The sequence below is a fragment of the Hypomesus nipponensis genome, chromosome 3, assembly GCF_054491055.1.
Source record: "Hypomesus nipponensis isolate SF chromosome 3, ASM5449105v1, whole genome shotgun sequence".
NCBI classification, from domain to species: Eukaryota; Metazoa; Chordata; class Actinopteri; order Osmeriformes; family Osmeridae; genus Hypomesus; species Hypomesus nipponensis.
In genome coordinates, this window is record NC_140363.1 from 8,679,425 (window position 1) to 8,707,357 (window position 27,933).

The 27,933-nt window shown below is 44.9% G+C and overlaps 3 protein-coding genes and 1 long non-coding RNA gene across 6 annotated transcripts; 2 read left to right on the plus strand and 2 right to left on the minus strand.

The window, feature by feature from the left end:
- Window positions 1-897: 897 nt before the first annotated feature.
- On the minus strand, window positions 898-8,511 carry LOC146299679 (serine/threonine-protein phosphatase PP1-beta catalytic subunit-like). Of its 2 annotated transcripts, XM_084675312.1 has the most exons (8): window positions 8,389-8,511; window positions 5,665-5,796; window positions 2,332-2,562; window positions 2,091-2,195; window positions 1,931-2,002; window positions 1,655-1,806; window positions 1,377-1,511; window positions 898-1,235 (listed from the first exon to the last, which is right to left on the minus strand). In XM_084675312.1, exons 1-8 carry the CDS (start codon window positions 8,438-8,440, stop codon window positions 1,131-1,133), a joined length of 984 nt encoding a protein of 327 aa, XP_084531438.1. In that variant the 5' UTR covers window positions 8,441-8,511; the 3' UTR covers window positions 898-1,130. The 2 variants fall into 2 exon arrangements, with proteins under 2 accessions (XP_084531438.1, XP_084531439.1); XM_084675313.1 differs by lacking the exons at window positions 5,665-5,796; window positions 8,389-8,511 and adding an exon at window positions 3,894-4,269.
- On the plus strand, window positions 8,052-10,195 carry LOC146299680 (uncharacterized). Its single transcript, XR_014730797.1, has 4 exons — window positions 8,052-8,536; window positions 9,258-9,347; window positions 9,754-9,810; window positions 9,984-10,195. It is a non-coding gene; the product is annotated as an uncharacterized LOC146299680 (long non-coding RNA).
- Window positions 8,641-25,777, minus strand: LOC146299681 (phospholipase B1, membrane-associated-like). Of its 2 annotated transcripts, none has more exons than XM_084675309.1 (45): window positions 25,648-25,777; window positions 25,340-25,505; window positions 23,559-23,653; window positions 22,461-22,516; window positions 22,301-22,358; window positions 22,035-22,098; window positions 21,826-21,857; window positions 20,584-20,647; window positions 20,446-20,497; window positions 20,253-20,330; window positions 20,035-20,100; window positions 19,772-19,839; window positions 19,450-19,525; window positions 19,049-19,144; window positions 18,803-18,859; window positions 18,331-18,399; window positions 18,034-18,129; window positions 17,850-17,910; window positions 17,699-17,757; window positions 17,496-17,572; window positions 17,331-17,374; window positions 16,786-16,894; window positions 16,486-16,537; window positions 16,300-16,380; window positions 16,143-16,208; window positions 15,927-16,027; window positions 15,682-15,763; window positions 15,318-15,422; window positions 15,027-15,122; window positions 14,858-14,929; window positions 14,484-14,561; window positions 14,337-14,397; window positions 14,147-14,205; window positions 13,972-14,039; window positions 13,474-13,517; window positions 13,162-13,261; window positions 12,918-12,969; window positions 12,715-12,795; window positions 11,380-11,445; window positions 11,002-11,096; window positions 10,454-10,535; window positions 9,973-10,077; window positions 9,739-9,834; window positions 9,573-9,647; window positions 8,641-9,475 (listed from the first exon to the last, which is right to left on the minus strand). In XM_084675309.1, exons 2-45 carry the CDS (start codon window positions 25,366-25,368, stop codon window positions 9,185-9,187), a joined length of 3,414 nt encoding a protein of 1,137 aa, XP_084531435.1. In that variant the 5' UTR covers window positions 25,369-25,505; window positions 25,648-25,777; the 3' UTR covers window positions 8,641-9,184. The 2 variants fall into 2 exon arrangements, with proteins under 2 accessions (XP_084531435.1, XP_084531436.1); XM_084675310.1 differs by having other exon boundaries at window positions 23,559-23,802.
- On the plus strand, window positions 25,382-27,849 carry LOC146299682 (protein yippee-like 5). The gene is made up of 3 exons (XM_084675316.1): window positions 25,382-25,512; window positions 25,872-26,033; window positions 26,191-27,849. The coding sequence occupies exons 2-3, from the start codon at window positions 25,893-25,895 to the stop codon at window positions 26,413-26,415; spliced, it is 366 nt and encodes a 121-aa protein (XP_084531442.1). The 5' UTR covers window positions 25,382-25,512; window positions 25,872-25,892; the 3' UTR covers window positions 26,416-27,849.
- The last annotated feature ends 84 nt before the right edge of the window (window positions 27,850-27,933 follow it).

The following is a 27,933-nucleotide window of genomic DNA, read 5'->3' on the forward strand; positions in this document are numbered from 1 at the left end:
ACCAGCAACCACACAAAGCCACGATAGGCCACAAGCCTGTGCAGAGCATGATCTTTGCACCTCAGACTGTGCAGGTAGCAGCTCATTTACCATGTTCAATTCTAAAGGATGTCCGACATGGAATTGGTCGTAAATAACAAAGGGATATGTGAGGTCATTCTGCAAGAGGGGAGTAAGAATGTGTGTGTGTGTGTGTGTGTGTGTGGGGGGGGGACTGAGTTGATATGCGAGTGCGTCACATGCACCTTAGTGTGAGAAGTGACATGGGCTTGTGTGGGGGTTGTGTGTGATCTACAGTAGACACGGACAGGCGCTCCAGGGTGGAGGGAATGTGTGTTTGTGTGGCGTGTGGGTGTGAACTGCCAGCAGCATCTGTTATTGCCTGCGTTGTTCATTCAAGCTTTTCGGTCTCTCAGTCCTAATGGTCTGTATTGGACAGACTGGGGGTGGACTCGTCCATGGATGGGGGAAAAAAAAAAGATGGGACACCGCAACAACGCATGCACACGCACAAACAGAAACATTCCCTCGTTCACTCGGCCCACAAACAATCATGAGAGCTAATCACTATCAATATGAGAGTGTACGTACCGACCATTACAGAGTGTCTGGTTTAGCTGAAATCAATTTTGTCTGGAGTTTTTGCTTGTTTGTTTACTGCTTTATGGAGGGGGGGGGAACAAAGCAAAACAGTTAAGATTTCCACATCCATTTAAGTTCTCTCTGAAGGCAGGAGTTCCTCTGACTTGTTCACGTGCACACTAAGCGTGGTTCCTTACACTACACCTCGGAGACAGCGGCTCGAATGGCATCGCAAGAAAACCACAAGAAAGAGTCAATAAAAAAATACCACCATACAGGCAAAAAAAAGAAAGAAAAAAATATATAAGTCATACGATTGGTCACAGCAAATTTATGTACACATACAGAAAAGAGTCGTCAGGACGGTGGGATATAGGGAGAAAAAAGGAAATGAGTGGAGAGGAAAAGGGAGAGAGAGAGGGAGGGGACGGGGGGGAGGGGATGGGGGGAGTATGGATAGGCCCTGCATCTTCCAGGAGTTTACTGGGCTTGCAGCGAAGGAGGTTGGGGAGGCAAGGGGACGTGGGGGCTGGGAACAGGCTGCGTGTTCACCTCTTCTTAGGGACCTGGGCAGTGCGGGGCGGGGTGACCGGGCGCCCAGAGTTTACCCCTCCATACTGGTACTTGGCCTTTTTCTCTGAGGGCTTCAGGATCTGTAAACAGAGGAAGGAAGAGGGAGCTTTAGAAGAGAGGAGTGTGAATGAGCCTGGGATGTGGGACTGTCAGCGCGTGTGTCTGTTATCACACATGGCATGTTTATTGTATAAACACAAGTAGCATCGGTGTGTGTGTACCTGGAAAGAACACATGAGGGACTCATCAACACTCATCATGCCGCCAGCGTTGTCAAACTCTCCGCAGTAGTTGGGTGCGGAGAAAAGGGTAACCAACTGGCGCTTGGCAAAGAACTCGTATCCATCCTCCACAACCTATGAGAGGACAGGCCATGTTACAAATCCTCAAAAATAGAATAATTAAGTGTGAGTGTGTGTACAGTACCAGTGAAAAGTTTGGACACATTTTGGAAAATGTGTCCAAACTTTTGACTGGTACTGTATGTGTGTGTCAGTACCTGATGGGCTCTGCAGATGAGGTCCAGGTCATGGCGGTTGAGGAACTTGCTGACTACATCCGCTCCAAAGGTGAAGGAGACCCCGCGGTCGTTCTCGCCCCAGCCCTGGACGTCCTTGTCTGGGTCTGACCACAGCAGGTCACACAGCAGGCCTGCGGAGGTAGAGACAAGGGAGAATACAGTCAGTGAGGGGAGGAGAAGACGGAGGGAATGAAGAGGTTAAGGGACTTCAGAGTCTGGATTCACAGGAAACAACCTAATTGGACACACACACACCTGTATCTGGGACATCTGTTGGCCTCATGATCCTACGAATCTGTTCCATGGACTGCAGGTCAGGTGACAGGCCTGGAGGTTAGGAGAATGCATTGAGCATTGATAGAATATCGGGGACAACAGGAAGACGACCCCCCCCTCCCCCGTCCTATCCTCTGACCTCCATGGCAGCAGAAGATCTTCTCGTCGATGATGGCGGCTATGGGGAGACAGTTGAAGCAGTCCGTGAAGGTCTTCCACAGCTTGATGTTGAACCTGCGCTTACCTGGTAGGGGAGAGGGGGGGGGGACACAGACAAGCCGTGAATGTCACCGTGTGTGTGTGTGTGTGTGTGTGTGTACACAGTAACTAGGAGTGAGAGGATGTGCTGTACGTGTGCGTTCGCATGCTCGCACGCTCACACTCGTCGTAGAAGCCGTAGATGCGGTTGATGGACGCACACTCGTGGTTTCCCCGCAGCAGGAAGAAGTTCTCCGGGTACTTGATCTTGTAGGCCAGCAGGAGACAGATGGTTTCTAGGGACTGCTTCCCTCGGTCCACATAGTCCCCCAGAAACAGGTAGTTAGCCTCCGGGGGGAAGCCTCCATACTCAAACAGCCTCAGCAGGTCTGTGTACTGCCCATGAATGTCACCTGGGGAGGAGGCAGTGAGGGGTTAAGCTGACTGAAGCCCATCTCTCTCTTTTCCCTCCCCCCTCCATCATCGTCTCTCTGTGCGCTCCGGGAGCTTGGTGATCGGGTGGGATGGACAGCTGTAAAGGCGGTGGTTGTCAGTTTCCAAGGACGCGCATTCACATGGAGCCATGCAACTAGTAGCACCACATGAGGGCTGAGAGCCTTGAAAAAGGAGAAGAAGAGGATTATGCATCCAGGTTAGCGATGCAGTCTTTACACACGCACACACACCTGTCACAAAACCTCAAAACATCAATTTCCCATTCCTTCAGTTTCAAACATAAAGTATCAGTCCGACAGGCCTCCTCAGACAGACACAGCACTGACTCTGCATAGCCCCGCCTGCTCTGGCTGTGGTACACTGGAGGGTAGCAGGGGAGCACGTCAACAGGGACCAACCCAGATTCCAAAAATATCCTCCTGCACCAAGGCCGGCTCCAATTTGGGTTAAACGTTGCCGTGATGAAGATGAGGGAGGGAGTCTGGCCAGGTGCATAGCCACCCTCTGAATGTTAATATTCCCAGGTCGACAGACTACTGCAAACTGCAGCTACGCAGCGCAGAGCATAAGCTAATCTAATAGGTTACCAGAGAACAAACTGACCAGTGTCATTTTCACGAAGCTCTAGAAAGCTTACCATGGGCTGTATTTCACATGTGAATGACATTTTACTTGAATATTGTAATGCTTTGAATGTAACGTCCACTTGATGGCCATCCATTCGGCCCCCTTTGCTGGCCAGGGTCCAACCGGCTAGGATGGACACCTCATTTCTCCTGACCGACCCCCCCCCCCAACCGTCATTGGACCGCAACGGTTGTTTACAGTGTGCCTGCCAGTGTCTTGAAAGCTGGAACTGGATTGGATGAGAGTGGAGGGTGGCGACCTGCCCCTTCACGCTGGGCTGGGAGGTGAGGGTGAATGATTTACACAGGGCATGTCTGCAGTGTCAAAACAGGGCTGAGAATAGCAGGGCTGATTTAGTGGTCAGAGAGGAGGAGGATGGAGAGAGAGGAATGAGAGAGGGAGAAGAAAGCAAGAGAGCAAGCAGGCGGAAAAAAAGGGCCTGGAGTGGAGGCGGTGAGTGGGAGAGAGAAGGAAAACAAGTGGTTCTCGAAGACTCCAGACCCCCACCTTTTCCCCCCCAATGTATTTTTCTATCTGCAATTACGCCACTGGGACTACATCAACTTTGTGTGTGCGTGTGTACTTTTTTTTTTTTTCCCATGACAGCAACTTCAAATGACCAGAAAGCTCTTATGACCAAACCACTGTCATGCCAGCTCACCTCGACTCCTTCTGAGAGCACTTCCATTACATAGACACATCTGCTGTGAGCCAGAACACTCACGGGACTCAACAGCCAGAGTATTGGTCAATTAGGCTGGAGGACAGCTAAAGAGGAGGGATGACAGGCTGAGAGGAGAAAAGGACAGAGTCAAATGAATGGATGATAAAGAGGGGGTAAATTACTGAGTGATATCATTCCCTGAAATTGACAATATCTTGGGGTGCAATGTTTAGGGGACACCAATACACACACAAGGATGGCCTGACACACACAGGGATCGGCAGACACACACACGACACGTCGATCCAAAACGAGGCGAAAACAAACAACGTAGGCAGCACAAAAACTCGAGGAGCCAGAAAGAGGAAGCCAGTTCTAACGTCCCTCCACTCTGCCCCTCCTCTGCCAGACAGGGCACAATGCCCACGCACCAACGCTGCTTCCATCAGCAGGCAGTAAGCGACATCCTGAGGGTTTAGTGTGTGACAGGACGAACCTGATCCATGTGGCCTGAGTGAATAATTAAAGGCGAACATTGTTTGTCGCGTCTCCATCAGGAGCAGACCCCTCCTGTCAGAGCTGGGTCTGTAGGGTATGTACCCAGCAGACGACCCCAAGGTTAGGAGCTTGTTAACTCCAGAGGAACCATGGAACCACCAATAGGCCCGTCGTTATTCCTCATCATCCAATACTAAAACCCACTTACCCAATATTTGATTGTATACAGATCAAGATGATTTGGGAGTCAAAACAAACATAATTGACAATCAGTCAATTGGCATTCCTGCCATGATAGACACTGGTATCATGCCCACAAACCCACACACGCAAACAGAAAACAGTAGGAGCTGGCGGTGTGTGGGAGGTAAGCTGCCAAACAGATGAAATCACAAATGTGTTAGACGCGTCTGTGTGTGTGTTGAGGGAATGTGAATAAATTGAGGGGTACCGAGCACGGAGAATGTGGGCAGTGTGAGGGCTGTGTGCTGAAGGAAAGGTGGTGTGTGGGAGAGTGCGGAGATGTGTGGGAGCCACAGAGGTACATAGATAGGATTCAGAGGAGAAAGAGTCAGGAGTAGGGGTGGGTATCGTTTGGGATTTTAGGATACTGGTGCCTGAACCGATACCAAAAAATACAAAAAGAGAGACACAAAATGACGGGGAATGCACAGAATGTGTGTGTGTGTACAGTACAGTACATGGGGGCAGGAAAGTGACAGTGACTTGATATGGCCCTGCGTTCTCTGCCCTGTTGCGTAAGCGCATTCCAAGCTGCATCAAAGCAGTAGATTGTTGCTCTGCGGTCTGGAGACGAGGTCCTGCGGTCAGGGTTGGAGCGGCTGGGAAAAGAGCTAACTCTCTTTCTCCCCTTTCTCAATCTCTCCCAGCCCCGGGCCAAGGGATTGTCAAAAGAGAATCATGCATACTCTACATATGAAGTGAACATGAAAGGGATGCATATTTATTAGGGGTTTCTCACCGTGCACGAGGGCGCAGCAATCATGGACTTTGGTTTGTGACTCATTTTAAGCACTAATGATTAATGTTGAGAGACAGAGACTGACGAGCAAAATAATATTCACACACACCAACAAAACATACCTAGAAAAAATATTTGAGCTGAAAATAGTGGAAGGCATAGAAGGGGGGGGGGGGGGGGGGAGATAATCCCCTCAAAAAGTAAAGAGGAGAGTGTGACAGAGGAGTAGAGGGTGGTGAGATACAGCAACAGGGAGGTAAGAAAGGTTAAAGGGCTTCTCGTACTGACCACAGATCTTCAGTGGGGCCTCCAGTTCCAGCAGGATGGGCTGGCTGAGGAAGATCTCCCTGGACTTGATGCACAGCCCCCGCACCTCCGCCTCCGTCATCTGGACAATCTTTCCAGGACGACATCCCCGCACTGGAGAGGGAGAGAAGGGCGTCCTTGTCATCAACATTATTTTGATGACTTATTATCATCATCACCCCCACCACCATTTGGACCATTTTTATTGGCCTATTATCATCACCATTGTCATAACCATCATGGTTATCCTAATGACATTAACATCGGTAATGTTTTTACTACAATACCCAGCATAAGTAGAGGCTTCATTTGAATGACTCTCTGCCTTACATGGCAAACAACAGAAATCTCAGTTGGTCTCTAAACCTAGCTCATCCAAGTCCTTACTCCTGACCCCCAGACTGTTTACATGCTACACACACACACACACACTTAGGTTGGTGCCTACAGTAAAGAAAGAGAGTGAATTTAGCCTATGCTGGTGTTGGCCTATTCAATTCAAATTTGCATGCAGCAAGTCTCTGAGTCAGTCTGGAGACAATCAAATCAAAGGTCACATTTGTTTAAAGGGGGTGTTTCAGAACCACCTTATTTAGACAGCCCTTGACACGCCTCCTCTGTTTCTCAGCCAGTCAAGCTAGACTGCTAGAGGATGAATGATGGCCGTGATTTGGTTAGACAAACCCCTAACCAAGGAGTTAAGCAACAGCCCAACTATCAATTTTAACTCTGAGATACCCGCCTTGCTCTGTGAATTCATGAAGAATACAATGCATGCTTGTGTGTGTGAGTGTGTGTGAGAGAGAGACAGCAGATATGTAGATCTGGCTCCTGTTCCCCTCAAAGGGAGACAAATTGTAGCGTGTTCTCACTGTGAGCAGTCTGAGCTGGATTAACCAGTGTGGCATCTCTTCCTCACCCCCACTTCTAATAAAGCACACGACGCACACACGGCCCACTTCCACGCATGCACACACATGGAATAATGCGTTGCAAAAACTGTACACATTGCGTTCACATGTTTGTACTGCACTGGGAGCCAAATGCACGTCTTCTAAGCATAAGCAAGCTCCTAACAAAATATTTTCGCCCTTAAATTTGATAGAGCTTTTTGCAGAGTGGCATCTAACTTCCTGGAGAGCAGGGCGTGGAGGGTCATACCACCATGCCCAGACTACAAACACAGTCCCATGTCATCAATCTACCCTAACTGCCTCGAGTAGCCTCCTAGTCAGAAAATGCAGAGGTAGTGCTTATGTCAATACATCAAAGCTGAGTGAGCTAAGGCAGCCTTGCAAAGACGGTTTGCAGCTTTAAGGCCAGAACTACACAGCTTTTGCAGGCATGCACTTTCAAATGGGATTAGATCTTTAAGACCATGGATGGGTAAAGGCTGAAATGAAGCTATGACGAGGATTTGTTCCCATCAAAAACTGCCAAGTGGGACAGTCAGAATGAATTCAACGGGAAGCCTGTGTGGGCATTTGTGTGTGTGTGTGTGGGGGGGGGGGGGGGGGCAACTGAATAAGCCGTCTCCACTGAGCTGACTTTTCATCGACATTATATTTTCTGACAGCATGAGAACATATTACGTAATGTTGAGATGCCTGACCAAGCGAGCGAGTCGCCTCAACAGAGTCTAGGACAACAAGTCTCCATAGATGCCTGGCTTTTGTGCAGCACAGACACGCACATGCATCTTTCCTTATCACAAGACCTACCTTAATGATTCAGCTAAACACATCGTACAGCAGTATCCATTTATTTGTGCCCTGTCGACTAGTTGCATTGTCCTTCTTGCCTTAATTACGAGCTTTCAAACAGTTCTACCAATTATAGCTTTGAGGAAAACCATGTGTGTGAGTGTGTTGCGTGCGTGTGTGTATGTGTGTGTGTGTGTGTCTGTTTCAGAGTGAGCTGACTTGTGATACCATAATTCGGCAGTGAGGGACATTTTAATAGAATCTAGGCTAGCTAATGTAAGATTCCAGAGTCTGTGATCACCAATGTAGGAAAGCTACAATGGCCAAGAATAGTGGCTGGCTTCAGATAACTATGCCCGCATACCAAATACGTCTCGCTGGGGCGTACAGGAGAACGCGCTTGGAGGACTAAAGAAGGGCCAGTTATGGGTGTAAATGTTCATGTGTTTAACAAGGCTACATAGGTCTATTTGGTAGGCGTAATACCGACCATATCGTGTCAAGGGCAAGAGGTCCAAGCCCAATGTGTGCGAGACGCGGAAACAGCTGTCACTGAAGTGGGTGTCAGTCTCTCACACTGTGCTGTACCAACTCTGCATAGCAACCGCCTAAATAAGACGTTAGCAAGCGATGGGGCAAGCAGTGCTAGCAGGCTGATTGCAAATGTGTAGTAGTCTATCGAAAACCTACACAATTAAAATGGTCAGAAAGCCGATTATTTCTTCCTGTAGACTTGAAGATGGCTGAACACAATGCTAAACAGCAACCGTAAAAGGAGCAGACGACGGCCGCACACCACACCAGACGTGTGGCCACACTGTTTATAAACATTGTTGGGCGCTAGCTAGCTAGAGACAGTAGCTCTAGAGCTAACTATCTGGCGTTCGCTTTTAATAATGTCACTACGCGTTTAACATAAAGGTGTGTGAATCATTATAACCACACAATGTCATACATAGTTAGAAGAACGGTCGGGTCCTATGACATATTTAAGGCTACTCACCTTCCAAAAGCCGAGAGATGATACTGTCCACGTTCAACTCGGTCTCCGCCATCTTCGCTACTGAAGTTCGGGGTGGAATGTTCAGTTTCTTCACGTTCAACGCCAGAGGGAGTTCCCAAGGGTTTCTTTGTATCATGAATTCATAGAGGTACAGAATATAGCCTACCTATCAATATCATAAAATCGCAACAGGGAAAACAGAAAGTGGAGTATCATAACAAATATATTCTTTATTAAATAATAACACACATTTGTAATGTATACAATTGATACATTTATTTGACTGTATGCAGTGCAACACAAAGTTCAGAAGTCGAAGGTTTCTTCTTATGAAATAGCTTAAGATGAAAGGAAAAAAATATACAGCCACTGTTAAAGAACATTATACCACATGCTTTGCAAATCGGTATTAAATGACTAAATTGCCCATATTGGCATTGACTATTTACTTTATTTTACATTACTTCAACAATACCATAATATGTACAATAAAATACACTGTGTTGGTCCAAAACGTGGTACTGAACATAAACGAGAGCCTATTGAACATAAATGAGAGCCTATGTTCTTATGAGGGCTACTTTACATGTACACATGCTGTGCTTGTGTGTTCTTAGGAATGATCAGTTGAATTCATAGCAGTATGTGGTTGAGGACGGCTTGGTGTACTCTAAACAGGCCTCGTTATTGTCTATGACCTTAGCACAGGGCAAGTGAACAGGGTACAGATGCACTGGTACATATGGAGAGGCCAGACACAATAGCTACATGAACCCTATTTATGATGAATACAATGCTAGAACCCAGTTCCCTTCATCTCTCTCTCCTCCACCATCTTCATCTTCCTCCTGTTTCTGTTCTCCCTACAGGAGAGGAGGAGCCAGGTTAGACCCCAGCCAATCAGAAGTCCTGTGACAGCCAGCACTGCAGCTGCCCATACAGGCACATTGTCAGAGCAGGTTGGATTGAGAGGTGTGGATGTGCTGGGTGTTTGGATGGTAGTGGTGGTAGTGGTGGTGGTGGTGGTGGTGGTAGTGGTGGGCACTGCAGGCAAACTGTTAATATTGGTGAAGATGTAAGGTTGCTCCTGAAGGATGAAAGAAGACCATTCAGTTATTTGTGCAGTGCCATTACAGTAGGTCTAATTTAAACACCACTTCACTATTATACCCAACAAATCTTACCTCAGTGGGGCACTTAATGCGGTTTCTGTCATTTGTAAAGGTGTTGTATGTCTGTTTTTGGCCCACTGGTTCCAACTGTAATGAGATGATTAAATCATCAGAAATCCAGTAGAATACGGCAACAAAAACAGGCCCTAATTCAACAGTTCTGACTTTGCATATTTACCATGTTATTCCATAGAGCAACAGCCATGTCAGCATGACCCCGCTCACTGAAGTGGAAGCAGTCCACAGAGAAGTAGGTGTCGTCTGGTTTCCCTTCCTAGAAGTCAGTCCATTCAGTCAGAGTCTACTTCCCTTCAGTATGTTATATTGTGTACAACAAATTCTGTGTCTACTACCTCCCTTGTTTATGGTTATATGTGTGTGGTGTGTGTGTGTGTGTTGATGGTGGACATACCGTGTTCACAGGAACTACAGTGTTCTTGAAGAAGGGTTGGAGAACAACAGTGAAGTCCTCTCGGCTGTCATAGCGACCACTATGGATTAGGTTCTCTGTCTCAGTCTAGGTGACAAAAACACGGAAGACACTGTCATACTAGATATTGAGATATCGCTCCTGTTCCTTGTTTTTCTCTAAGTTGATGAGTGCTACCATCCCTCTTTGGATGTTGTTTTTTGAAGTAAATTCTTTACACAACTTGTAAGTTGTGACTACTTTTTAACTTTACATTTCTTTGCATATTTTCCTAGTTACTCTGTGTTCGGTACTTGGGACTAACCATTTAAATAGTGATAGAACTGTGCACTTCTGGTCCTTGATTATCTGCTGTACCCACTATATACACTACTTGTGCATCACTTTGGATAAAAAGCATCTGAAAAAATGTATAAGGCTACATGTATTCATAAAATGCATGTTAATTGTCCAGTTCACGGACCTGTAGTTCACGATTGATTCGCGTGATTTCTGACAGTTCAATGGAGTCCTCTCCTGGTTGTAGGAAGCATGGACAGACATTCCTGAAACGTAAGAATGATGTTTATAGCTGTTGTCTAAGCAAGTGTCCCTACCACTATTCTGGACTCAAGAAGTGCAGGGCTGTGAAACAACGGGATGTTTAAAGTTACATTCTCTTCCTGGGATATCTGTGAAACAAAATGTGAGCAAAGCAGCAAAGCAATCTGTCTTTGCCACAGGGTCCTTCAGACACATAGCTACACGTTTGTCAATGGACTACACTCTGATTGATTAGTATAGAGAAATTTATAGATCTGTAGTTGAATGCTACTATTGTCAGTATATCAATAGGCTGACTGTGCTTTTTTCACTCAGGGGACCTCTGAACACTGATAAACCTTTTTACAATAACCTTTTAAGGTATTGACACTCTAAGAAACAAAAAAATATATATTTAACCAAATAAATTAAATCTAGGACACACACGTGTATTGATTTATTGATAGACGGATGGATTAGCTGACATACTTTTGTAAAAGGTTGCATCCCAGACTGTCTCTCTTCACTCTACGGAGACCTACAACCTCCAGGATTCCCAACACGTTTACCATCACCCTCGGAACCTGAGGTCACCAACAAGGACATAACATATAAATTAATATAGAATATCCAACTTCCACCAGTTGTTATTTCACATTAGTAATACAAAATTATATTCAACTTTATTCATGCATTTTATCACATGACATCATTAAAAAATATGTACTATATCAAATTGTACCAACCATTCTCATCACATTTACAATATAATCAAATTAATATAGAATATCTAAAGGTATTCATCCAGGTATTATAATGAAAAATAGAATTACTTAAATTGACAATTAGGAGAAGGCATATTATTACCTCATTGTAGAGCAGATCCAAGCTTGCCATCATATGACTACTGTAATTCTTAGGTGACAATGTGGCCTGTGTCAAAACATGGAAACACAAATGTTAATGTAAACAGTATGTAGTACATAGAAACACATGCACATCTTTTGGAGACAGATAGTAAACCACTCATCCACAATCTGTAGTCACATTTACAACAAACAAAAAGGATGCAATGAATTGTACTTATGTGTATAAAAGCACAAAAATATAGGTTAAATGGTTTGGGCTCAAATCTCCAAGGAGAAAGCCAAAGTAGAAGTTCTTACTTCAACGAATCCAACATGGCTGCGTAAGTGCACATATGCACCAGTGTAAAAGGATTAGAAAATGACCTGTCTACAATATTGACTGAGGGAACGAATGTCATGAAACATACATGGAAAGCTAAAAACTGGCTAATGCTAAGTTGTCACTCGCCGTGACTCTGAGCTCATGTCAAATTGATGCTGTGCTTTGATATTCTGCTTCAGAGCAACAACATTAAAGAGAGTGGCTGGAGGAGGGGTGGGAGTACGAGAAAGAGAGGGGGGCATGAGGAGACGGAGGGAGGGAGGGAGGGAGGGAGGGAGGGAGGGAGGGAGGGAGGGAGGGAGGGAGGGAGGGAGGGAGGGAGGGAGGGAGGGAGGGAGGGAGGGAGGGAGGGAGGGAGGGAGGGAGGGAGGGAGGGAGGGAGGGAGGGAGGGAGGGAGGGAGGGAGGGAGGGAGGGAGGGAGGGAGGGAGGGAGGGAGAAAAGATCTGACAGAGAGAACCATGTCTTAAGGGTGTTTTAAAAAGACAGAGGGAGTGAGAAATGAAGAGACAGGTTGTCTTTCTTGTTGATAGAAGTCGGAACAAGGGCCGATCCTGTGCTCGAGAGAGAGAGATAGAGAGAGAGAGGAGAGATAGAGAGAGAAAAAAAAAGAGCAAGAGAGACACAGAGAAGGAGATCGTGTGACATAATCTGATCATTCAAACAAAACCTTGTCTGCAATAAAACAATGAAAGGATGGTCACAATGCTTGGTTAGCCTGACACGCCGCTGATGATATCATAGCACAACTATTAAACAGAAACACATTCTGATTACTGAACAATATAAAAGGCACTTTTGGTTAGCAGTGTGGCTAAATATGCTAATAATCCACATTATAAATAACACATAAATGTATCCCAGGATGTTGAGGGGAAGGCTGAGAAAGGGTTGACATTCCTATCTTCCTGTCCCTGTATCATTCAAAGGAAAACTCTGAAGAGAGTTATGAAACCCCGGATGAGCACTTGTTCCATGTGTGTAGCATGTTACGTCTGAAGGGCACGCTCACCCTGTCATTGCAGTACTGACACAGGTCGTTACCCCCGATGAACAGTGTGACCAGCTTCCAGTCATTCTGAAAATCCACTGCCTAGGAAACCAGACACAGAAGCGGGGAGGAAGTTTCGGAGTTCCTGTCAATCGCACTTCAGCTTTTGTCCTGTTTTATAGTTGATTCTCCATCGCATTTACAAGATCAGAAGAAAGACTCACAGAATTCTTCTTCATGGCATCTATGAGATTTTTGATCTGTCCCGGAATTCCCCTGTGCGAGATCAAGAATAGATTTTTGTCAGATCAATTTCACCTGATACCTGTACCATCAGTACCTAATCATATGTACATCATCATGACGTGCCAGATCATTTAAATTCATGTATTTCCCATTATGGAGGTCTTATAAAGGCCTTGTGACAGAACAGAACAGAACAGAGTTCAGTGTAATAACTGCACTCACGATATTTTGGCACCAGAGACCGCCACATTGAAGCCTGTCTGCCTTTTGCCGTTGCCTTTTGACATACCCTGGATATTGGGGTTAAACTTCTTCAGAATATCTAAACAGACACAGAATGTTGATTAACTCATAGCAGAACATAATTCCTTTCGATAGACTTTAAATGAGGATAAACCTAGTGATTTCACCGTTTATAAAGTCGCTTCATGACTTTAACTCGATTTAGTTTACTATTTTCATTTTTATTTTAAGCTTATGGAACGATACCTAAACATTTCTTAATCTGACAACATAGGTTGTGGAGAGATTTACTTGGTAGTGTTGTGACAGTCTGGAGGGTTTCATCTCCTCCAATGCTGGTGAAAAAACAACAAATATGATTCATTTCACTGTGAACCCTTTCAAGTCATGGCCACGAGTTATTATGACGAGCCCATGTTTCAATCATCCGTGGATACAAGATACGGAATCTGTGGTTTAGGCTACATTGAAACCTTGTGAGCTCCTTAAAAATGTTCTTCCCAAGATTCAAATGAAATGTATCACATTTATCTATGCTTTCTTCATACGTGATAATAGCCAATGGATCTCGCCCGGTGTTAGTATGGCCTTGCATTATTAAGATGTGGACACAATTTTGTAACAGTATAACGTTCACATCCCTTATTAACTTGTGGCCCCTAATAATCTCCTACTTCATTAATTAGTGGCTTTAAGTTATTGATCTTGTGGCCACGCATTACTAACTTGTTGCCATGCAATCATATTGAGTACTGAGTGATGATACTGAGTCCTTGTGTTGCCTCTCACCTCCATGCAACGCCTCTGTTCTCAGTACTCAGCTGCAACAGGTTCTTTGCCTTGGCCCCAAAGGCAGCCTGACACAGTAGAAGATAGAGATTCATCAGAGGGAGATCAAATATGAGCAGTTAATAAAATATGAGATTCTGTGAACAAATTGTGCCTTCCCATCCAGCACACTCACAGTTAGAGAGTCCCCCACTGCAGACACTACTTTGATATCTCCAGGCTTCAACCTGTGAACTGAGAGCGGATCAGCTGCGTGAACAGTGGGACAAACGCAAAACCACAACCAGTAATGTTCGGCCCCCCCATCCAATTACCCCCGCCCCCCAACCACCCAATCCCCCTCCCCCCCGGCCTGTGTCTCTCACCTGAAGTTGGTACAGTCTCAGACGGAGCTGTGTTCACACAGGAGAAATCACTTCCCCAATTCTACAGAATAGCAGACAGATACAGTCTCAATATCAAACCCTCAATAATCTCAATTTCAAAATTGAACACTGAATGACCTATTGTACCGTGATTGGTGGAGGAGAGGGAGGAGGGCCCTGATAGGTGTAGTTGCTGTTGTGGGCTGTCCTCAGGAAGGGTATGGTCTGATCCAGAGACAAAGAGAAACAGAGTTATCTATCCCCATGTACAGTCGTGTACATATTCTACAATGATTTCCAAGGACTGCACTGACTATCAGAGCAAAAGAGATCTGCTGACACGTCAGAGATCTACTGACACGTCAGAGATCTGCTGACACGTCAGAGATCTGCTGACACGTCAGAGATCTGCTGACACGTCAGAGATCTGCTGACTCGTCAGAGATCTGCTGGCACGTCAGAGATCTGCTAACACGTCAGAGATCTGCTGACACGTCACCAGCCTGTCCAGTCTGTATTACCTTAGAGGGACACTGCAAAGGCACACCAGCAGAAAAGTCTTGGGAGAAGGTCTTGTTTCCCACTGGTTCTACCTAATCGAGAGTGACACAGACCACTTAGGTTATTGTGACTCAGAAGGACTTGCTGAGAGATGCTTTAGAACACTTTACGCATAGATACGAAGAATACCATGTTGTTCCAGATACCACTGGCCATGAGTCTGTGGGCTTTCTCACTGAGGTGGAAACAGTCGGGGGAGAAAAAAGAGCGGTCGGGACGACCATCCTGAGAGGGGGGGGAGGCGATGGGGGGGGGGGGGGCAGCGAAAGAGAGAGACAAACAGTTGACACATGCACCCCGGTAAGTGCTGTAACATTGTTCCACAAAGGCATGAGAGTGCATCGTCCAGTTTACTATGTGCATGTAGCATTAGAATGGGATCTGAGGCAGATTCCATCTAGAGCCTGCAGTGACTCTCACCTCCAGCAGGGGGAGGTAGACCTCTCTGAGGAATGGCTGCAGCACCACAGTAAAGTTGTCATGGGTGTCGTATCGCCCCGTGTCCACTAGCTCTCTCATCTTACTCTGGAACAACACACAGACAGATAGTGAGGCAGGCGGGGTCAGGCAGACAGACACACAGGGAAACTAAATGAGCTTTTTGTCCAGAGTATGGTCTTGTCCACAATATAAATCAATAAAAATGTCACATTACTTTTAGTTTAAAAACTCATTACAGAGACTTGAAAAAGTTGTGGGTCCATCACAGACCCACTGACAAAAATGTGAAAACCACAAACGGGTTAGATATGAATTTTCCTCCACCAGCCAGTGGCCTGTGTACCTGGTAAGCTCGGTTCATGTCTCGGAGCGACTGGAGTTCACGTGAGCCCTCGTTCGGCTTCACCACACAAGGGCACACAATACTGAGGAACAAACAGAGACTCGAGAATGAAAATGAATCAATCATTATCAATCTTTTGATGGTGAATCAGGCATGCAGAGCCAAATGTGTGACGCTACGGACTCGAACGTGCTCTCCTGTAGCTTCAGCAGCACCAATGACCACCGGGTGAACGTCTCACTCACTTGACAAACCAGGTGGGACAGTTGATGCTCTTGTCCTGGTGCAGCTGACGCAGGGGCACGATGTGAAGCAGCTCAACTAGATTCACTAAGGCACGGGGCACCTGGAAATAACCAAAACACGTCAAACACAGGAAGATGTTTTAGACGCTTATTTAAAGGCTAGAGTGCCCCTTTATCCAACGAACAGACCAGACAGTCATGGCAACTGTAGCTTACCTCTCTGTGTAAGATATCCAGAGCTTCACGGATGCGACCGACCACGTTATTGGCTGAGAAGTAAACCTGTAGTACCAGAGGTGTCAAAACCAACACCCTTTCTAATGTTGTAGCAGATGTAAGTAATGATGAATTATTCATTTGGACGCTCGCTTACAGAGTCGGTGCAGAAGTCACACAGGTCGTTGCCTCCAATGAACATGGTGATCAGTTTCCAGTCATTCTGGAAATCAACACGCTGTGAAAGAGGAAATGACCATCAGCCTTTTTGTGATTCACTCACGCGGTCTATGAATGGTGCGACGTACTGTGTGTGCTGTTAATATGCTTTGTTTCGCCTCACCGAGTCATTCTTCATCTTGTCTATTAGGACACGAGCCTGAGTGGTCATGTCACTGAAAAGGGCAACACATTCATTTTAAGGGAGGGAGCAGGGGAACAGGAAAGAAAGACAGAGGAAGAGACAGAGAGAAAAAGAGACAGAGAGAAACAGAGAGAAAACGACAGAGAGAGAGAGAGAGAGAGAGAGAGAGAGAGACAGACAGACAGACAGAGAGAGAGAGAGAGAGAGAGAGAGAGAGAGAGAGAGAGAGAGAGAGAGAGAGAGAGAGAGAGAGAGTAGGGGAGAGTGAGCGTAACTGACCTGCTGGTGGCTCCAGGTACAGCCTGGTTGAGGAAGGCTTTAGGGGAGTCCTTATTCCCTATCCCCGTGGAGAATCCAGTCAGCAAGGGGTTAAACTCCTTCAAGATATCTGTACAGCACAGCCAAAGGGGTTATACATAGTTAGAGTTAGCCTTACCTGCCAACTATCACATAGCTTAGCATTTAGAAGTGACACAACCAAACACGCGGGACGCCTCTAACATTGTATAATATGGCAGTATGTAATTCACAAAAAATCAATATCAGTAGTATTTTAACCCAGTGGTAAGATCTACAGCTGCTGAATATCTGCTATACGGCAAGGTCCCTTGCAACGATAAGATCCCTCTCGGTTTATTATTTAAGTGCTAAAACAATCATAGATGGTTATCAATTACTATCAGTGGTCAGGTACAGTAGCATTAATACTGTGGCACATTTCTAAACCACAAGATTGTTGTTATGTGTAAGCAAATTAACAGTTCCATGTTGTATAGTATTATGAAGCATGACAGTATAAAAACTGTAGGTCTAGGGTCACATACTGGGCAGTGTGGTGACTGTAGTCAGGTTCTGATCTCCCCCGATGCTGAAAGATAGACACACTATGTTAGTTTTCAGGGCTGCTGAGATACAGCAACCATGGAACTCAAACAGATACTTTTTCCACATGCATGTGGTCCTTAGACAGCTAGTGAACTCTTGCACACCTCCATGACAGTCCTCTGTACTCATTCAACACCAGCAGGAGGTTGTCTGGGTCTTTCGCGCCTACCCCATTGGCTGCCTGTGGTGAGGAAAAGAAAGAAATTATAGGCCAACACTATTGTCCCCAACACTACAACAAGTCCCCAAACAGAGCAGAGGGAAGCAGATATATGATTGGAGCAGTTAGCTAACGTGGCCCGCCCACCGTTAAGGAGTCTCCGAGTGCTGCCACCACTTTGATATCCCCAGGCTGAAGCTCATGAACTGCATGGACAAGAAAGACAACTTCCACATCAGCCAGAAACGCACATTAACTGCCAGGGGACGTGTTTACCCAACTCTCTGAGGCTCTTTACCTGAGGTGGGTACCGTAGGGGATGGACTGCGATCTGTGCAGGGTAGCTCAGAGCCCATGATCTATGCAAACACATACGCAAACACACACACACAGGATATTTTGATCATTTGTATGTTTCTCTTGATGTGCTTCCTCACCAGTGTCAAGACTTATGGCAGATAGTAAGGGAGAGGAAGACGTACGGGGTCAATGAGAGGACTGGTCTCCCTTCTGTTGGTTGAGGAATGCTCCTGGTGTGGGGAGGGGGAGTTGAGCTGAGTCCTCAGGAAGGGCTGCTCCTGGGTTTGGACAGGGGAGAGGAGTGTGAGAGAGAACCACGTGTCTATTACTGTCAACTCCGTTGGCTTACCCTTCTAAGTATTTGATGTCTGAAGTCTGAGAAGGGAAGAATGATGAATTATGGGGTGATGGATTTTGGGCAGACGCTTTATGATCTCAGATTTTTTTCTGATTTGCATTTCCACGAGAATATGTCTCACCTCAGTGGGGCAGGATATACTGTTGATGTCATTGTCCTTTACTTCAGTCTGACCCGTCATTGGCTGAAGCTGGGGGAGAGATAATTGTGATTGGTCAAGGACAGGTCATCTTACATTATGTAATCATCAGATCACACTGATAAACTTTGTAGACCTTAAGATAACATAAATCCTTGCCTGGAAGAACCAGAGAGTATGAGTGAAGATCATAATGGAACTCATAAAACAACTCCTCTCTACATTGGTTATCTAATCTCTGATACTTAGAAATAATCATAAAGTCCCTTTGTTATCATTTGCTGAGTCACTTTAAGATTGTGCCACCAAGGGCCAAAACAGTGACATCAAATTCTGTCAAGGAATCTACAAACACTTTCTCTTAGACCGAGTATGTCTGCTGCATTTGTTGCTGTTACAATGTGCTCTGTGAAAAAGTGTTTTCCCATGTTTGGTGTGTTTATTGGGAGCTTACCAGGTTGTTCCACAGCTGAAGAATCAACTGGATTGTGTCAGATGAAAAACCTGTCTTCTTCAATGAAAAAATTGACTTTTTTATCTCATCATTGTTCATACAGCCTCATTTCCACATACTCTGGTTGTACAGCATCTGTGGCAATAACCCTGTAATTATTGTTGCTATTAACCTGGTTATTGTTTATGATAACAATAAAGATGAACAGCCTTATATGTGTGGCCCTTGTGTCCACTGTCCACTCACTGGGTCTGTGACCACGGGGCTGGTGTGGAGCAGGACTGCAAAGTCCTCCCTCTCACTGAGCCGCCTCTGCCTCCGCAAGACGCTGTCCAGAGACTCCTGGAGACGGGTGTAATCAATAACAGCACAAACACATAGAAGGCTCTCATGCACACACACATCCCTGTCACAAAATGCGTTACAGTTCGACAAGTTCCTTCAGTTTCAAACATAAAGTATCAGTCCGACAGGCCTCCTCAGACAGACACAGCACTGACTCTGCATAGCCCCGCCTGCTCTGGCTGTGGTACACTGGAGGGTAGCAGGGGAGCACGTCAAAAGGGACCAGCCCACACTCACACACACACACCCACACACACACACACCCACACATACAACACACACACAGAGTTTGTGTAGTGTACCTGCAGTGCTCTTATAGAAACAGCTCTCTGTAACCGCTGTGTTGCTTTGTCATTCTCCTCCATACACAAGCATGACCTGCAAATCATTAGCAGCCAGGAAAAGTCCAGCATGACAATCCTCTTACTGTTTTTACAATCTCATGCTACGTCAAATTGAAACTATAGAATGCATTAAAGTTTGTAGATTATTAGACATTTATAGCCTACATGGAAAATGGATGGTAAAACAACAGCAAATGTTGTGTACTGTAGAGTGTAACTTAAAAAGGTGTATTCTAGAATCTTCTGCATCTATGTGGTTTTAGGGCGAGGAATCACTGACCTGTCCTGGTGAGAGGGCACATCAGAGAGCCCGCTCCAGACCACAACATGAACCAGGCTGTGATGCAGCTGAGGGAGGCAAACAAAGAATGCAATATTCATATTTTTGTTAATCAAACTCCAATACAAAACTGACATGCAGGGGGGGATTTGAACGTAGGACATCCTGATGTGCAGTCAAATGCTCTATGACAGAGAAACCTAGATACAAACAGAAACACACAAAACAAAAACATTGACAGAGACACTGAATAGAGGAAGGACCTTTTTGAGCAACACCTCCAGGGCAACTTCAACCTCCTTCACTGCAAACTCCACCTGTGCCCTCGCCTGGGGAACAAGACAACATTTCCGTCTCCACCTCCACAGCATCTCAACAAGCTCTCACATCAGGAAGTTTAGAAGCACGATGATTCCAATATGTAGAGGACACTATATGGGGGTGTGCAGTATGATTGGACAGTCACAGTATCCTACAGTACCTGTTGGGAGCAGGCACACACAGAGTCTGCAGGGACAAACAGCAGCACCAGTCCCCAGTCTCTGTCTGTCTCCCTGGCCTGTAAGACACACACACACACACTTGTAGACAGGTGCTGAGAGAGTGATGTGGTAGTAATTGGACAGGCAGTGTTTCTGAGTGAAGCAACAACCACGGCGAGGGAGAAAGAATACCTGGTGATTTGAGAAGGAGAGAGCTAGATCTTCAGCCTGCTCCAACAGACTCCTATGACCCATGAGTAGACATGTAGTAAACAATGACAGCATTTGTGTGAATTGTGTGTACGTGTGTGTCTGTTTCTCAATGTTTACCTGTGCTGATGGGCTGACTGCTGGGGTAGGGGTGTCACATCAGCGTTAAACATAGACAGCAGTTCTGTAAGTAGTTGGGGTTGGGGACAGAACATGGAGATAGGATAAGAACATGTCAGGATGAATGAATACACATGATAGTCTCATGTTCTTATGGAAATCTATAGCGCTTTATATGTTCAACCAGTCACTGTGTTTCTTTTAATACATACTGTACACTATAGACTTAGAGATGGGGTCAATGGCCACTCTTATCCACACATGATAGATAAGAGTTTTGATGGTCTGCGTCCCAAAGGAAACAGTGTGTCTTAAGAGCGGTTGTCTTTTAAGAGACAATCTGGCTCACGACGGTTACCATACAGACATATCTAAGCAGTTTCAGTATAAGTCTTTTATCTTGACCATGTGTTTTACTGGTTTTGTAAAGATATGGCGAACAGTAGTGTGAACGAACAATCGTATGATTCTGTCCTATCGCTTAATTCAAGGTTTCACCATTTTGAAGGTGGCAGACAAAGGTCCAGATAGCTAGATGAGTTATTGTAGGAATATGACTGTAATTCAGTCACAAAACAGACTTGTTATGGTCCCACTTCATTTCCATGAACCCTGACCTCTTAACTGGAAACAAACGTTGTCTTCTTTTTACAGCAAGGGCATTAGTGAACTTGGAGATTAGATCAAACCTGGTCTGCTCTAAATGTCTAAAAGATTAGCACAAAAACGAACTGAGATGATGTGAGGGGGTATTGTTCCTCAAATCTATGGAGTTAATCAGTGACAGAAACATCAATTGGAAACTTATGTAGCATACGGAGTTCACAGTTCTGGATGAAGTAGACCATTTTACTATAAGGAAATAATGGCAGGGAAAACAATATTAAAACACAATGGCAACCCACAAATATAGACTGTCGTCTGACCAATATATTTCATGGCTTTAGAGAGGAAGTGTACCCAATGCCCCTTTAATCAACTTGGGTTTTATTCCATCTCTGGCAACCCTACCAAACTGGGAGAACGCCAATATCAATAAGGCACTATAGACAGTGCATTAAAACGAATAACGGTTCACTGATTGATAAACCTTGAAAACCTCAGATCCCTCTGCTGTATGTTCTAGAACAGATATTGAATGGAGATTTTTGGACCAAAAAAGCTGTGTTCTTGATATAGAAAGTGAAAACGTAGATTGTTTTTATAGAGGCATTGGAACGACAATTAAGAATTCAGACTTACCAACTATTCTACTGAGAATGACTCCTTCTCCCCTGTGGTGGCGAGTGAGGTTGAACATAGTGTGAGGAATGAATCAAGAATGAGGGATGAATCATACATACATACATCTGACACAGTGTTGTGTCCAATGAAATGCATTCATGTCTTTGATCCCCATCCAACGAACAAAGAGGAATTGTGCCGCTGGTGACAAAATGACTGCTGCTTACCCGTGTGAGTGTGGAATTCCCATAGTAGACACAACTGCAATGTCAGCAGGCCTCAGAGCATGAACTAATGAAGAAGCAACAAGGACAAAGACACATCGGTGACTGTGAGGCTGTGAGGTTGCTGTACTTGGGTACATGTATTTGCACAAGAAGGCTTGTTAGAATTGTAAAGAAAAAAGAGATTACATTAAAAAAAAACACACGTGGGTATGTCATCACAATTTATTAGTTCCAATTTATTTTAATCAAAAAATGTAGGATTTTACCAGAGGATGCTGGGAGAGCTGGGGCAGGAGAACAGAGGGATGTCATGTAGCTCTCTGTCTGTAAGAGGGACATACAGTACATGATTGGTGCTAATTTTCTGGAAGAGAGTAATCTCAGTGACCTGACTGACTGAAAGGACAGACACAGTCAAACACAAACCTTCTCTGACTCCTTCACAGGCAAGTTGTTGGGTGCTTCGTGAATGTAAGAGGCATCTGAAAGAGGTGTTAAAATGAATGAAACAGCATGACAGACGGAGACATGTTTTGTTTGAGATTACATTTGACATTTTATTCATTTATCAAACACTTTTATCCAGTGCAACAGTGATCATTTTGGTGTTGCACTGTAACAACTGCAATACATTGGAATTGTTCACTTTTTGTCGTTAATTTTGTCCTGTACTAACTACAGTCACCTTCTGAATGTTTCTATAGATGAATGAATGTGTTAGTGAATGTGCCTATAGGGACGGTCACATTCACACATAAACACACAGAGACAAACAACAATAACACACATGCAACAATCAGGTGATTTTGTTTTTCAGCCATTTAGTTTTTATGTCTATGTAGCCCCTACCAGGACTCTGGGTATAGAGTACAGACATACTGGATCATGCCATAGTCAATAACAAAGCTGTAGTCACTGTGTACCATATCTTCCAATAGGCTACAGTGTATATCTGGGTGTCCAGGATAAGGCCATGTAACAGGAAAAGACAAACACTTCACTGGCATTGCTGAACTTGAAATTCTGTAAATTATTTGACCCTTGTGTCAGTGACAAATTAACCATAATAGGTTACTTCAGTATATCCTTGAGTACAAATTCCAATATCAATATAATTCACAGATTCACATCCACTTCTAGCCTAATGAATGGAATTGTATTAATTGCTTAAAACTTAAATGCAACTCTGCTGAACTCTGCACTTATTCAGTTTTTCACAATGTATGCTTCATGTTTTGGCTATCTGCAATGTTTGGGGCTATCTTGTTGTTATGACCAGTGACCTATGCACTTTTGTCATTCTTGGAAGTCGCTTTGGATAAAAGCACCTGCTAAATGAATAAATGTAATGTCAACTCTGTACGTTAATAAAAGTAGGCTGTTTAGAAAGTTTCTGTTTAAGGTTCAGTTTGTTAAAGGCATAAATGTAACATTTCAGGGATTTCTGTCAGTGTAGGATTTGTATGTCCAATATAATGCAATTAGTGTGATTCCTCTGTTGATGGAGACTTGCAGTCGGCCTACCTGTTATATGAGCACAAGGACCCAGAAGGTTCACAGCCAATGTAGTGAGAAGAATCAGTCCAGCTCTATCCATGATGATGTCAGACTCCTCTACACTGAAAAGCAGTCCTCTGTTTCTCAATCACTCACTGTCACTCTGCCTGTCTCCTGCTGCCTCAGAAAGTGTCTGTGTTTCCTTAGGTTGTCCTCTCCACTGTTTTATTCTCTTCCAGCCCACCCTTCCTTTATCTCCTCATCTGTCTATCTATGAATGACATCAGTGTATCTCTTACCACATGCACCTCCCCTCGCCTGCCCGCATGCCTACTCACTGCTCACCTGTGTGTCCGCTTTTAGCCTGTACAATTCACCTCAGACTGCGTAAGTGTCCATAGGTTTTGCAACAGTTTTACATAAACAATACTGAATGGGGTGATCAGTTCTTTGGACCTTTTGGATTCAATTACAACTACTCTAGCTGAGACTTGTATTTGCAATCAGGCACGTTTGAGTGTGTGTGTGTGTGTGTGTGTGTGTGTGTGTGTGTGTGTGAGGGGGCGGGTAGAGTAGGGTCCTCTACATGCAGGATTTGAAAGACAATATGTGAAGTTGTTGTTGGCGTAGCCATGGGTACACATGACCAACCTTCCCCCCCCAACCCTCCCACCATGAAGGAAAACATGTCTCCAGACTGAAACTACAAACAAGATAGCCATGCTGTAGCCTTAAGATACAACTGTTAAGTCATGGTCCAAAAGTTTCCTATCAAAATGGTATTTGGAATGTTCCAAATCAGTTAATCTACAGATGTCATAAGAGTGTTCTTACAAAGTGATACATATCTGTGATAGAAATCAGTGGGGGTTTATGGTGAACATAAAACTGAATGGGTGTGTCATACTAATTTGGTGTGTGCACAGATGGATTAACGATTAGATTGAGAGATTATGAGATATGACTGGAGATTTAGAGATTATGCCATTTTATAGTCCATATCAGTTTAAATCAAAGATATGTGAGCCTTGATATGGCATCTGGGTCAAGGAACACAGTAGGATTTAGAGAAATGCATCTTTTGCTTTTAGAACAGTGGGTGATGTACATTTTTTATGGGTCATATAAAGTACATCTCAAAGGTGTGTGATGGCGACGTGCAGGTTTCTTAAGGAGACAGTGCAACATCTACAGACATACTGAAGATATGAAATAAGATAGATGGGAAAAGGGAGTTCATGGGGAGGATGTCCAGCCCAACACGACATATTTATGTAACCATCAGTTGTATCGTGTTTGTGTTTTCATATCAAGGCAACGCATGTGTTCACAGATCCAATTTGTTCGGTTCAATTTGTTTTACATCAACAATACTCACTAAACAAATGTGCTATTAATAAAACTCTTTCTTGATGGGCCAGATTGAGAAGGTCCTGTATAAAGCCTATACAGAATTAGCTGGAGCCTACGAGCTCTTGATATTGATCACTGATATTGAGGTTGACATCAATAATGAAGTCTCGAAACAAAAACTTTTGCAATGTTTTGTTTTTCAATACAGAATTCCATGAGCCGACTTAATTTGCAACATCCACATTGCTGAATATGGAGAGGCATTTAACCCATATGAAAACAGGGCTTTATTAGGAGTTCAAGGTTCCTTAATCCCTACTGCACGGAACACATGGATACTTGACTCCATCATGTACTTGGAACTACTCATGGAACTGCTGCTAACCTGTAACCGTGATGAACAATGGGAATAGGGTAGGCCTAGTGCAAATGCATCGAGATAATTCGGCTCTTACCTCCATATAGCCAATGATTTATGCTGCATTCCTGACACCTTGCGGGTGGAGATGGTAGTAGTGAATCAAGTCAAACCGGATGTTGACACACACAGACCGAGAGCGCAGGAACAGCTGAGAAAGGACAACAAAGCAACGACGACGACGACGACAACCGTACAACTGCCTAAAAGGTAGATTTGAAGAGATAACAATTTAACATAAGCGGAGAGAACTTTGCGAGGGGTACACCTTGTGTTCCTATACAAGCTACAACAGTCGAAAAATAGACGCTAAAGATACTGTCACGAGATATGTTTATGTCTCACCTAGCTAGCTTGCTAGCTGATTAGCCATTCTGCCATGATGGCATTTCATGCTAGTCAAGATGACAGTTCTAGTATAGTGAAAATATCGTGTATATCTTTCTTTCTTCTTTCTTTCAATACATTTTAATGTCAGCGTAGGGACAATAGTTGTCGTAGTTTCAGTGTACTCTCCCATTAACTGTTAGTTATCGCTTTTATCTCCCAAACCCGGCTATGTGCTTCAGCGGGTAAGTTCCAGAAGCAACATGGGGCGCATCTTCCTGGACCACATCGGGGGCACGCGCCTCTTCTCCTGTGCCAACTGTGACACCATCCTGACCAATCGCTCTGAGCTCATCTCTACCCGCTTCACTGGTGCGACAGGCCGAGCCTTCCTCTTCAACAAGGTAGCCCCACAACATCCACACTGTAGCGTCTGCCTGTCGGTGCCAAACTCCCTAAACCACCCGCTTTGTGAAACAATTGCAATGTTGAAATGGTACAAGATTGCCCATGTTATGCCAAATACCAACTAGTCTAAACTGTGTGTCAAACACCCCTCAGGTGGTGAACCTGCAGTACAGCGAGGTACAGGACAGAGTGATGCTGACAGGCAGGCACATGGTGCGAGATGTCAGCTGCAAGAACTGCAACAGCAAGTTGGGCTGGATCTACGAGTTTGCCACGGAGGACAGCCAGCGTTACAAGGAGGGTCGCGTCATCCTGGAGAGGGCGCTGGTGAGAGAGAGCGAGGGCTTCGAGGAGCACGTCCCCTCAGACAACTCCTGAGCCCACACTGGGATGACTTGCTCGCTACATCCCCCACCACCACCCTCACACCCCCCCCCCCCTCCTGAAGGCCCTCTGCCCTATCCCCTGACCTCCACATTTCCGAGCCAAATCCCAATCACAGAAACAGACCTTTTGACCCCCTTTGGATTGGCTGGATCTCCTGATGCTGTTTTGGCTTTGTGTGACCCCCCCCTTTGCCCCACCCCTCAGAGGACTTCCTTCCTGAATACTTTGAAAAGGTCCCTCCTTTCCCATTCTATCGAGTTCATGCACGCACACACACAGACCTGTTAACACCAATGCGCAAGTTTCATGGCACACAACTTTGGTCACACACATTCACACACACAAACTCACAGGCATGCTACTTAAGAGGAAACATTTACCCTGCTGTTGTGTCACCAGTATAGCTGCAGTCACGGTAGATAAGTACCGGGACAAAATAGGATTGTTTTGTCAACAGATTCCAGCAGTTTATGCACTAGGACATTGGCATGAATCTTGTTTAATAGTCTTATACGATCACATCGTATCGATCACATCACTGCTAGCTGACACACAAAAACACCATGGGATATTATGTTTAATGTAGTCTGCCTAGTGTTGTGTTGTGGTAAACCTTGTGTCAGTGTTGTGTACTGCACCTGTCCGTAAGCACAACTCTGAATGTCAATATTTGGACAAGCATTGATTTAGGTGACATATTGTTCTTGCACAAACTGATGAAATGCTTTTGAAATGTCAGCCAAAAACCTCTGTGTTCCATTCTTGCTGTGTGAATCTTGGGCATGGAAACATCGTCTGAGGATAGCATGTATCAACTTCTAGCCTATTTCATCAAGCTGATTCTCTAAGCATGGATGCTGCGCGTGTGTAGTCAGGACCGACCGGTCGCTTTCTGACTTGTCAGAACGTCAGACCTCCCCTTCAACCCCCCCCCCCCCCTTTCCCGGAGCGTGTGAGGAGTGTGTGGGCCAGGGATTTCTCTCACGAATGCTTGGAGCATGGTAGACACATGCCCCAAGAGACCGGTGGCCTGCTGTGCTGGCGCGACCTGGACACAAACTGCTGCTCCCAAACCTAAGCTGTGCAAGGAAGAGAGGGGGGCTTTCTTAGCCATGACCTCCCTCAGTCACCTGGAGCCTGCCATCTCCAACCCTGCCCAGGCCAACGTGCATTCGGTGGACATGGGCAGATTATAACATTATTGCTTCTACTTATTATCATTTTATTATTAGTCGGTATACTTAATGTACGATTGTATTATTCTTAGTGAGATTTTATGGTTTGAATTGTTTGAGATGGCTCTTGTGTTATCTGTTTCTTGATGAGGTAAAAAAAAAAGCAAGCTTGTTTTTTTTTCTGTTGACTTTTGCCTAGATTTAATCTCTAGTAAAGATTTCTGAATAAAGTATCAAGTATTGCAGAATTTTGGTTCGTCCCAGTGTGTCCTTTCAGGCAGACGTTCATGTGTGAGTGTGAAAGCACTAGGGGGCAGCAAAATACTGAATAAAA